The sequence below is a fragment of the Physeter macrocephalus genome, chromosome 6 (assembly GCF_002837175.3).
Source record: "Physeter macrocephalus isolate SW-GA chromosome 6, ASM283717v5, whole genome shotgun sequence".
In the NCBI taxonomy this organism is placed as follows: Eukaryota; Metazoa; Chordata; class Mammalia; order Artiodactyla; family Physeteridae; genus Physeter; species Physeter macrocephalus.
The window spans coordinates 72,748,944-72,761,000 of NC_041219.1; the positions used below are offsets into that span (position 1 = coordinate 72,748,944).

Consider the following 12,057-nt stretch of genomic DNA (forward strand, 5'->3'; position numbering starts at 1 on the left):
CACACACACACACACACACACACACACACACACACACACACACACAAAATCAATAAACTCCTACTTCAGATGGTTTTGCAAAAGTGTAAATGCTGAAAGAAGAAAATAAAAATTACTATATTCCACCAACTAAAAATTTTACCATTTCCTGCCATACTTTTTATTTTTTATTAAAAAAATTTTTATTGAAATATAGTTGATTTACAAGATTATATTAATTTCAGGTGTACAACATAGTGATTCAATATTTTTTCCTTCCAGGCCTTTCAATGCATGTTTTTCACTCAAAACTGAGACTCTATAAACCATTATATCCCACTTTTATCACTTATTATATTTCCCCTTTCCATTAACATGAAAAACATGATTATCATTTCTGTTTAATATGTAATGGTTTACTATACTTTTTCCTTTAATTTCTCCTGCTGCTTAACTAATTTTCCTGTATTTATAAAGATTCTAGAGTTAATGTGTGCTTTCAAATGCACTTTACAAATTAATAACTATAAATACAGCTCACATGTGTATGTTTGTGTGTATCTGTGTATGTGTATGTGTGAATGCTGAAGGGACTAGCACAAAAGAGGAAGAAGAAAGACTTACTTTCCAGGTATTATTTTTGTAAGTAAATCCTACTAGATGAATAAAGATTTTCCTTTCTTTCTTTTTTATAAATGTAAAAGTATAGTGTGCAAGCATTTAAACAAAATCCCTAAACTACAGTACACTTATTTTACAAGTAAAACAATATTCTCATGGAGTAGCTCATGAAAAGGCTTATGACAACTGCATTTTATGAGTCACATTGAGGCTCTTCTCAGTAACTTCAAAGCAATCCATGTGTGTGTGAATGTATGTGTGTTTAATGCTTGAATTGTGAACAAAGTCCTGGGGTCCAACCCTTTAGCTCTCTGAAAAACCAGACACTTGGCCAGCCCAAGCCCTCTCTTTCTGGGGGCCAAATGTCTATCCACTATAAGTCAGGAGCTAAGTGTTTTGCCTCCAAGCACTGTCTCTATTTTGATCTCTTTGTTTTCCAGAGTTCCTATAATGTTATTTTAGCCAGTCTCTGTTCTTTGTTTTTGTTTTTCCAAATCTTTCCATAACGGAACAAGGGCCTGAAGCTTCCTAATCTGCCATCTTGCTGATGTTACTCTCAATCTCTTTGTTTACCAAGAGGTATTCACAATCGTTTTGTTCTATAATTTGTAAGTTCCTTCATCAGAAATATTATATCTGGAGAGCTCTGTATTCAAAATCAGAATTCTCTAAGTGTGCCGCTCACAAGGCACAGATATCTCAGGCAATTTTAAAAAATAATTAAATGGCATTGGCTTTGGAAACTGCATTATTATTAGCCCAGTACTTATCAAGCTTGAGCACGTGCCATTCTACCGACTACCCAACAACTCATCTTTGTCAAAAACCTCTAACCCATGAAGATATGCTCTTGAGTATGACTGTGGTGGTAATGAAAAGGAGACTACAGAGGTCTATTGTCAAATGACAAATATTTCATCTCTGTCTAAACTGAGACAGATCATATGACATAATTTTTCCCTGACACTGTCTAGAATAAGCAGGAAAAGGACCTTTCTCTTTCAAAGTTCCTTACATCTGGGTTTCATTACAGACAACTGGCTACATCTTTTCAGCATGTTCATTTTATAAGCTCTGAATTTTTTTCTTCCACTGGTAAAACAATAGCATTTCCAAATAAATTTAATTCCACCAAAGATTCCCAGTAAGCCTTTGCAAATGTTGTGATCAAAGAACTTCAGTTTAGGGCCACAGGGGATTCTTGTTTTTGTAGTTGAATAAGAAATTTCTAATGGCAGCACACCATTGGAGGAGCTGAAACATTTCAGGAACAGCTGAAACATTTCAGGAAGAGCTGAGCATGATGTAGCCCATTGTCTGAGCCCTGCACTCACCCACCTATTAGACTCCTTTTGGAAGATGAGAGATTTTCTTTCTAGTGCTTAGCGAGGTTTCCCTTTCCCATGTGGAATTTTCCAAGCCCTTACTTGGTATTTTGCTCCCTCTGTAATTGATTAGCACTAAACCAGAGGCAGTTATAAAAGTTCAATTCCAGCATTTCAATGTTATTTCAACGCTGCATTGGTAATACTGACAACAGTTATTTCTCAGATGACCTCTAAGAACAAATATTTAAAAAATAGACTTGAGGGAGATTGGTTCAAGATGGCAGAGCAGAAGGACGTGAGCTCACTCCCTCTTGCGAGAGCACTGGAATCATAACTAATTGCTGAAAAATTATTGACAGGAAGACACTGGAACTCAACAAAAAAGATACCCCACACCCAAAGACAAAGGAGAAGCCTCAATGAGACAGTAGGAGGGGTGCAATCACAATAAAATCAAAATCCATAACCACTGGGTGGGTGACTCACAAACTGCAGAACAATTACACCACAGGAGTCCATCCACTGGAGTGAAAGTTCTGAGCACCAAGTCAGGCTTCCCAACCTGGGGGTCTGGCAATGGGTGGAGGAATTCCCAGAGAATCAGACATTGAAGGCTAGTGGGATTTGATTGTAGGACTTGGACAGGACTAGGGGAAACAGAGACTCCACTCTTGGAGGGCACACACAAAGTAGTGTGCACATCAGGACCCAGGGAGAAGGAAAGTGACCCCATAGGAGACTGAAGCAGACCAACCTGCTAGTATTGGAGGGTGTCCTGCAGAGGCAGGGGGTGGCTGTGGCTCACCACGGGGACAAGGACACTGGCAGCAGAAGTTCTGGGAAGTACTCCTTGGCATGAGCCCTCCCAGAGTCTGCCATTAGTCCCACCAAAGAGCCTGTAGCCTCCAGTGCTGGGTCGCCTTAGGCCAAACAACCAACAGGGAGGGAACACCCAGCCCCACCCATCAGCAGACAAGGGGATTAAAGTTTTACTGAGCTCTGCCCACCAGAGCAACACCCAGCTCTACCCACCACCAGTCCCTCCCATCAGGAAACTTGCACAAGCCTCTTAAATAGCCTCATCCACCAGAGGGAAGACAGCAGAAGCAAGAAGAACTACAATTCTGCAGCTTGTAGAACAAAAGCCACATTCACAGAAAGACAGACAAGATGAAAAGGCAGAGGGCTATGTACCAGATGAAGGAACAAGATAAAACCCCAGAAAAACAACTAAATGAGGTGGAGATAGGCAACCTTCCAGAAAAACAATTCAGAATAATGATAGTGAAGAAGATCCAGGACCTCAGAAAAGAATGGAGGCAAAGATTGAGAAGATGCAAGAAATGTTTAACAAAGACCTAGAAGAATTAAAGAACACAGATGAACAATACAATAACTGAAATGAAAAATACACTGGAAGTAATCAATAGCAGAATAACTGAGGAAGAAAAACGGATAAGTGACCTGGAAGACAGAATGGTGGAATTCACTGCTGAGGAACAGAATAAAGAAAAAAGAATGAAAAGAAATGAAGACAGCCTAAGAGACCTCTGGGACAACATTAAATGCTCCAACATTCACATTATAGGGGTCGCAGAAAGAGAAAGGAGAGAGAAAGGAGCCAAGAAAATACTTGAAGAGATTATAGTCGAAAACTTCCCTAACATGGGAAAAGAAATAACCACCCAAGTCCAGGAAGCACAGAGAGTCCGAGGCAGGATAAAGCCAAGGAGAAACATGCTGAGACACACAGTAATCAAACTGACAAAAATTAAAGACAAAGAAAAATTATTAAAAGCAGCAAGGGAAAAATGACAAATAACATACAAGGGAACTCCCATAAGGTTAATAGCTGATTTCTCAGCAGAAACTCTGCAAGCCAGAAGGGAGTGGCACGATATATTTAAGGTGATGAAAGGGAAGAACTTACAACCAAGATTACTGTACCCGGCAAGGATCTCAATTCAGACTCGATGGAGAAATCAAAAGCTTTACAGACAACAAGAGACAAGGAAGGACACAACATAATGATCAAGGGATCAATCCAAGAAGTAGATATAAAATTATAAATATATATGCAGCCAACATAGGAGCACCCTAATACATAAGGCAAACTCTAACAGCTATAAAAGAAGAAACTGACAGTAACACAATAATAGTGGGGGACTTTAACACCTCACTTACACCAGTGGACAGATCATCCAAAGAGAAAATTAATAAGGAAACACAAGCTGTAAATGACACAATAAACCAGACAGATTTAATTAATATTTATAGGACATTCCATCCAAAAACAGCAGATGACACTTTCTTCTCAAGTGTACATGGAACATTCTCCAGGATAAATCACATCTTGGGTCATAAATCAAGCCTTGGTAAATTTAAGAAAATTGAAATCATATCAAGCATCTTTTCCGGCCACAACGCTATGAGATTAGAAATCAATTACAGGGAAAAAAATGTAAAAAACAGAAACAAATGGAGGCTAAACAATACGTTACTAAATAACCAAGAGATCACTGAAGAAATCAAAGAGGAAATCAAAAAATACCTAGAGACAAATGACAATGAAAACATGATGATCCAAAACCTATGGGATGCAGCAAAAGCAGTTCTAAGAGGGAAGTTTATAGCAATACAATCCTACCTCAAAAACATCTCAAATAAACAATCTAAACTTACCCCCAAAGGAACTAGAGAAAGAAGAACAAACAAAACTCAAAGTTAGTAGAAGGAAAGAAATCATAAAGATCAGAGCAGAAATAAGTGAAATAGAAACAAAGAAAACAGTAGCAAAGATGAATAAAACTAAAAGCTGCTTCTCTGAGAAGAAAAACAAAATTGATAAAACTTCAGCCAGACTCATGAAGAAAAAGAGGGAGAGGACTGAAACCAATAAAATTAGAAATGAAAAAGAAGTTACAACAGACACCACAGAAATACAAAATATCATAAGAGACTATGACAAGCAACTCTACGCCAATAAAATGGACAACCTGGAAAAAAATGGACAAATTCTTAGAAAGGTATAACTTTCCGAGACTGAACCAGGAAGAAATAGGAAATATGAACAGACAAATCACAAGTAATGAAATTGAAACTGTGATTAAAAATCTTCCAACAAACAAAAGTCCAGGACCAGATGGCTTCACAGGTGAATTCTATCAAACATTTAGAGAAGAGCTAACACCAATGCTTCTCAAACTCTTCCAAAATTTGCAGAAGAAGGAACACTCCCAAACTCATTCTACAAGGCCACTATCACTTTGATACCGAAACCAGACAAAGATACTACAAAAAAAGACAATTACAGACCAATATAACTGGTGAATATAGATGCAAAAATCCTCAGAAAATAGTAGCAAACAGAGTCCAATGACACATTAACAGGATCATACCCCATGGTCAAGTGGGATTTATCCCAGGGAGGCAAGGATCCTTCAATATACTCAAATCAATCAATGTGATACACCATATTAACAAATCGAAGAATAAAAACCATATGGTCATCTCAATAGATGCAGAAAAAGCTTTTGACAAAATTCAACACATATTTATGATAAAAGCTCTCCAGAGAGTGGGCATAGAGGGAACCTACCTCAACATGATAAAGGCCGTATATGACAAACCCACAGCAAACGTCATTCTCAATGGTGAAAAACTGAAAGCATTTCCTCTAGGATCAGGAACAAGACAAGGATGTCCACTCTCACCACTGTTATTCAACATAGATTTGGAAGTCCTAGCCACGGCAAACAGAGAAGAAAAAGAAATAAAAGGAAAACAAGTTGGAAAAGAAGAAGTAAAACTGTCACTGTTTGCAGATGACATGATACTATACATAGATAATCCTAAAGATGCCACCAGAAGACTACTAGAGCTAATCAATGAATTTGGTAAAGTTGCAGGATACGAAGTTAATGCACAGAAATCTCTTGCATTCCTATACACTAACAATGAAAGATCAGAAAGAGAGATTAAGGAAACAATCCCATTCATCATTGCTACGAAAAGAATAAAATACCTAGGAATAAACCTACCTAAGGTGGTAAAAGACCTGTTCTCAGAAAATTATAAGACACTGATGAAAAAACCAAAGATTACACAAACAGATGGAGATATACCATGTTCGTGGATTGGAAGAATCAACATTGTGAAAATGACTCTACTACCCAAAGCAATCTACAGATTCAATGCAATCCCTATCAAACTACTACTGGCATTTTTTACAGAACTAGAACAAAACATCTTCTAGACACAAAAGACCCCAAATAGCTAAAGCAATCTTGAGGAAAAAAAAAAATGGAGCTGGAAGTATCAGTCTCCCTGACTTCAGACTATACTACAAAGCTATAGTAATCAAGACAATATGGTACTGGCAGAAAAACAGAAATAGAGATCAATAGAACAGGATAGAAATCCCAGAGATAAACCCCCACACCTATGGTTAACTAATCTATGACAAAGAGGCAAGGATATACAATGGAGAAAAGATGGTCTCTTCAATAAGTGGTGCTGGGAAAACTGGACAGCTACATGTAAAAGAATGCAGTTATAACACTCCCTAACACCATACACAAAATAAACTCCAAATGGATTAAAGACATAAATGTAAGATCAGACACTATAAAACTCTTAGAGGACAACATAGGAAAAACACTCTTTGACATAAATCACAGCAAGATCTTTTTTGACCCACCTCCTAGAGTAATGGAAGTAAAAACAAAAATAAACAAATGGGACCTAATGAAACTTAAAAGCTTTCAGATAGCAAAGGAAACTATAAATAAGAGGAAAAGCCAACCCTCAGAGTGGGAGAAAATATTTGCAAATGTATCAAGAGACAGAGGATTAATCTCCAAAATATATAAACAGCTCATTGAGCCCAATATTTAAAAAAACAAACAACCCCGTCAAAAAATGGACAGAAGGCCTAAATAGACATTTCTCCAAAGAAAACATACAGATGGCCAATAGGCACGTGAAAAGCTGCTCAACATCACTAATTATTAGAGAAATGCCAATCAAAACTACAATGAGGTATCACCTCACACCTGTTAGAGTGGGTATCACCAGAAAATTTACAAACTGCAAATGCTGGAGAGGGTGTGGAGAAAAGGGAACCCTTTTGCACTGTTGGTGGGAATGTAATCTGATACAGCCACTATGAAGAACAGTATGGAGGTTCCTTAAAATACTAAAAATATAATTACCATACGACCCAGCAATCCCACTACTGGGCATATACCCAGAGAAAACCATAATTCAAAAAGAGACATGCACCCCAATGTTCAATGCACAACTATTTACAATAGTTAGGTCATGGAAACAACCTAAATGCCCATCGACAGATGAATGGATAAAGAAGATGTGGTACATATATACAATAGAATATTACTCAGCCATAAAAAGGAACGAAATTCAGTCATTTGTAGAGACGTGGATAGATCTAGAGACTGTCATATAGAGCGAAATAAGTCAGAAAGAGAAAAACAAATATCGTATATTAACGCACATATGTGGAATCTAGAAAAATGGTACAGATGAACTGGTTTGCAAGGCAGAAATAGAAACACAGATGTAGAGAACAAACGCATGGACACCCAGGGGGGAACGCGGGGGGGAATTGTGGTGGTGGTGGGATGAATTGGGAGATTGGAATTGACATGTATACACTAATATGTGTAAAACAGATAACTAATAAAAAAACTTTTAAAAAAATAGACTTGAACTGATCAGTAAACACAGGGCATCTAGATCTAAAGTAACATTAGCCTTAAACTGTGTATATTCAATATTAGAGATCATTTTCTAGAAAACATTGGAAAGCCAATGCTAATGCTTTATTTGATAGAATGATTTACATTAGTAGTAAAAAGAGAGTTGTAGCTTATATTTAACATCCTCACAGACATTTCCCAAACCAAAATTCTCTAGCAGTTCTCTGTCCCCAGGTTAATAAAGTAGTTTTAAAGAAACTGTGTGCCAATTACCTTAAAGAAACAATTAACATGCTAGATATGAGCTTTGGAATCTCAACCAGGTCTGATATGATGGAGATCTGTCTAGGTGAATTTTTACATTACTCAAAGACTAAACCTTATAAAACAGTGGTTGGGGAAATTGTATGTTATCATTAATTAATTTTAGGAAATTTGTAGACTAGTTCTAGTTCTAACTTTTTATAAGCTGTTTTGAAACAAAGAGGTCAAATACTCCATCCTCAACTTCTTTTTTTTTTTTTTGCTCCGGACGTGCAGGCTCAGCAGCCATGGCTCACGGGCCCAGCCGCTCTGCGGCATGTGGGGTCTTCAGAACAAACGCATGGACACCCAGGGGGGAACGCGGGGGGGAATTGTGGTGGTGGTGGGATGAATTGGGAGATTGGAATTGACATGTATACACTAATATGTGTAAAACAGATAACTAATAAAAAAACTTTTAAAAAAATAGACTTGAACTGATCAGTAAACACAGGGCATCTAGATCTAAAGTAACATTAGCCTTAAACTGTGTATATTCAATATTAGAGATCATTTTCTAGAAAACATTGGAAAGCCAATGCTAATGCTTTATTTGATAGAATGATTTACATTAGTAGTAAAAAGAGAGTTGTAGCTTATATTTAACATCCTCACAGACATTTCCCAAACCAAAATTCTCTAGCAGTTCTCTGTCCCCAGGTTAATAAAGTAGTTTTAAAGAAACTGTGTGCCAATTACCTTAAAGAAACAATTAACATGCTAGATATGAGCTTTGGAATCTCAACCAGGTCTGATATGATGGAGATCTGTCTAGGTGAATTTTTACATTACTCAAAGACTAAACCTTATAAAACAGTGGTTGGGGAAATTGTATGTTATCATTAATTAATTTTAGGAAATTTGTAGACTAGTTCTAGTTCTAACTTTTTATAAGCTGTTTTGAAACAAAAAGGTCAAATACTCCATCCTCAACTTCTTTTTTTTTTTTTTGCTCCGGACGTGCAGGCTCAGCAGCCATGGCTCACGGGCCCAGCCGCTCTGCGGCATGTGGGATCTTCCCAGACCGGGGCACGAACCCGCATCCCCTGCATCGGCAGGCGGACTCTCAACCACTGCGCCACCAAGGAAGCCCCATCCTCAACTTCTAAAACTCATTTGTGCCTTTCTTACTGCGCTTGATTTTCCATTTTATCTTCCTGCTCATGGACTTCACTCTGCAGGACCGCCGAAATTTCCTGAGTGGCTTGTGTGTCTTTCATCTTGGCTGGAAGAGAAGTCTCTTTTCTTTTCTGGGAAAACAAATTATGACATTAGTCAGTGAATAGAGCTGAGCTTCAAGGCAGATTTTCTTTTTTGAGTGACCTCACTTGTTAATCTAACTACCTTAAAGCACCTGCCAGACTTCATGATTTCTTAACCAAGCTGGGGCCAGAACCAGGATTCTAATATGAATATGTAAGCACTGATATAGCCAATACTGATATTGGCTAAAAATATTAAACAAATCAAGATGAAGGTGTGTAGCACTCACTGGAAGCAACTCAAGAGTCAGCGCAGTAACCCAGCAAAGCTACCTTTATGATTACAACTTTCACATCTGGCCAGCACTGCCTGTTAGAACACTGTGAAGTAATGTCTCCATAGTTACAAAGTTCCAGTCTCTGAACAATTACTATGTTAATGCTGCACCTGCTTTGCAGTTTGCAGACATCAAATAACAGTAACTTGCTTTTAAGAGAGCCGTTTATCCTACCAGACAAACTTTGCCATCAAAATGTTTGATATCCTATTTTGCATTTCTTAGGATTAAGGCTAGTATGCAAATATTGGGGGAGTTAATCACTGTTTTTTGTCTTTTTGTTTGTTTTGTTTTGACAAATGCTCTTTGAGCACATGGCAACAGCTAGGCAGCAGGAACAGAAACTTGTATATTTTAAGGCGAAAAGAAACCTATTGGTAGAAACAGTGAAATCAAAGCCAGGAGTTCTAAATTCTTCTAGTTACACCAGCAATATGATTTAGAAGAAATCACTTAATTCAGATTCTATCTCGAGTAAAAGATCCACACAATGTGTCATGATAATAATGGCATGGGAATAAAATTAACCCGTATGAAAGTAAATGATTGTACACAGTAATAAGATATAGAATGATGATGATTACTGGATGAGTAAGTTCATGCAATAAATATTTAAATAAGCATCTACTGTGTACCAGGAACCAGCAAGTTACTATGAACAAATAATTCTCACTTCAAGGAATAATGATAAAATATCTTCCAATTTAGATTAGAAAATGGCTTCCAAAAAACTAAAAATAGAACTACCATATGACACAGCAATCTCACTACTGGGCATATACCCTGAGAAAACCATAAGTCATAAAGAGTCATGTACCACAGTGTTCATTGCAGCTCTATTTACAATAGCCAGGACATGGAAGCAACCGAAGTGTCCATCAACAGATGAATGGATAAAGAAGATGTGGCACATATATACAATGGAATATTACTCAGCCATAAAGCTAACACATATATATGGAATCTAAAAAAAAAAAAAAAAGGGTTATGAAGAACCTAGGGGCAGGACAGGAATAAAGACGTAGATGTAGAGAATGGACTTGAGGATACGGGGAGGGGGATGGGTAAGCTGGGACGAAGTGAGAGAGTGGCATGGACATATATACACTACCAAATGTAAAATTGATAGCTAGTGAGAAACAGCCACATAGCACAGGGAGGTCAGCTCGGTGCTTTGTGACCACCTAGAGGGGTGGGATAGGGAGGGTGGGAGGGAGACGCAAGAGGGAGGAGATATGGGAATGTATGTATGCGTATGGCTGATTCACTTTGTTAGAAAGCAGAAACTAACACACCATTGTAAAGCAATTATGCTCCAATAAAGATGTTAAAATAAAGTAAAATAAAATATCTAGATGTATATCTTAAAAAAAAAAAGGAAAATGGCTTCCATCTTGGAATGATGAACAGTATTTAAATACAAAGGACAATGAAGAATGTAACTCTTTTAATAAAAGAGACAGGCAAGAAGTATATCACATAATGAGGCAAGTAAACGCGAGGAGAGTAAACATTTGACTATTTTCTTCATCTCAGAGATAAAGAGAAATTCCTTATCAGCATTATAGGCCAATTGCATAAATACAGCATAGATTTATAAATTTATACTTATGCTTAGAAAAGAATTAAAAATGGATTTATTATTTCGTGCCACTGTCCCAGTTTCCCTAAATCTACCTGTCTGGATGGTTTCCTAGCTGTAAAAATTTCTGTACTTGAACCACATATGTTAGCATGATGTCATTATGACCTCATTTGTTTTATCAGAGCACCTATCCACATTTTCCAGCAAAAAGTAAGTAAAAGCAAAGTAAAAGCAAAAATTTCCAGAATTAGTTTGGAGAAACAAAATTCTGTCAACTGAGAAAAACTTTGAAAAGCTTTGAAATTGTGAACGTTTCAATAGTTATTTCCCACACAAGATATTTTCCTTATTTCCCTTCCCCAAATTAGAGCATATATGCAATTAAAATCAATTTCCTCTTTTACTGCTTCTCAAACTAAGCCAGTGGTTTTCAAGAGGAGTTGAAGTGAATCATAGGGGGAATTTTGTAAATATGAGGGGACATTAATAGTAGTCATAAAGATTTGGTGGGGTGCTACTGGCATTTAGTGGACAGGATCCAGAAATGCTAGATTTTCTGAAATGTGACAGATAATCCTACTTGGCAAAGAATTTTCCCACGTACCACATGACTTGCCAGACATTCATGTAGATGAAAAACAGTTTATAATTATTTGAGCCTAAAGCCTAGCTCCATATTACATATAAATGCAAACTATTTTTGTACACTTTTAATTATTTTGTACACAATTACTTACATTGAGGGAAGATTATAGATTGGTTTGTTCAGACCTTTTCCAAGAATTGTTCATCAGTTTGGAAAAATTACATCATCAATGGCAATACCACTTGGTGTATTCCTGTGGCTGTTATAACTTATCTGACACAGGTAATAACCGTAGCAACAATAGCAAAATCAACCTGAATCTGATGAATCCTCTAACTTACATAAAATACAGAGAACAGAAGAGCACGTTAGCTAATAGATCAAGAGATTTAAAA

At 37.2% G+C, this 12,057-nt stretch overlaps 1 protein-coding gene across 2 annotated transcripts in view; it reads right to left on the reverse strand.

Moving 5' to 3' along the window:
* The window catches only part of LMNTD1 (lamin tail domain containing 1), a 468,403-nt gene that overhangs the window by 58,374 nt on the left and 397,972 nt on the right, over nucleotides 1-12,057 (reverse strand). The window contains exon 6 of one of the 2 annotated variants that reach the window (XM_028491104.2): nucleotides 9,083-9,201. The exons of the other annotated variant lie outside the window; for it this stretch is intronic. Within the exon in view, the coding sequence (XP_028346905.2) occupies nucleotides 9,083-9,201 (119 nt within the window). The remainder of the gene's footprint in view (nucleotides 1-9,082; nucleotides 9,202-12,057) is intronic. 2 annotated transcript variants of the gene reach the window in all.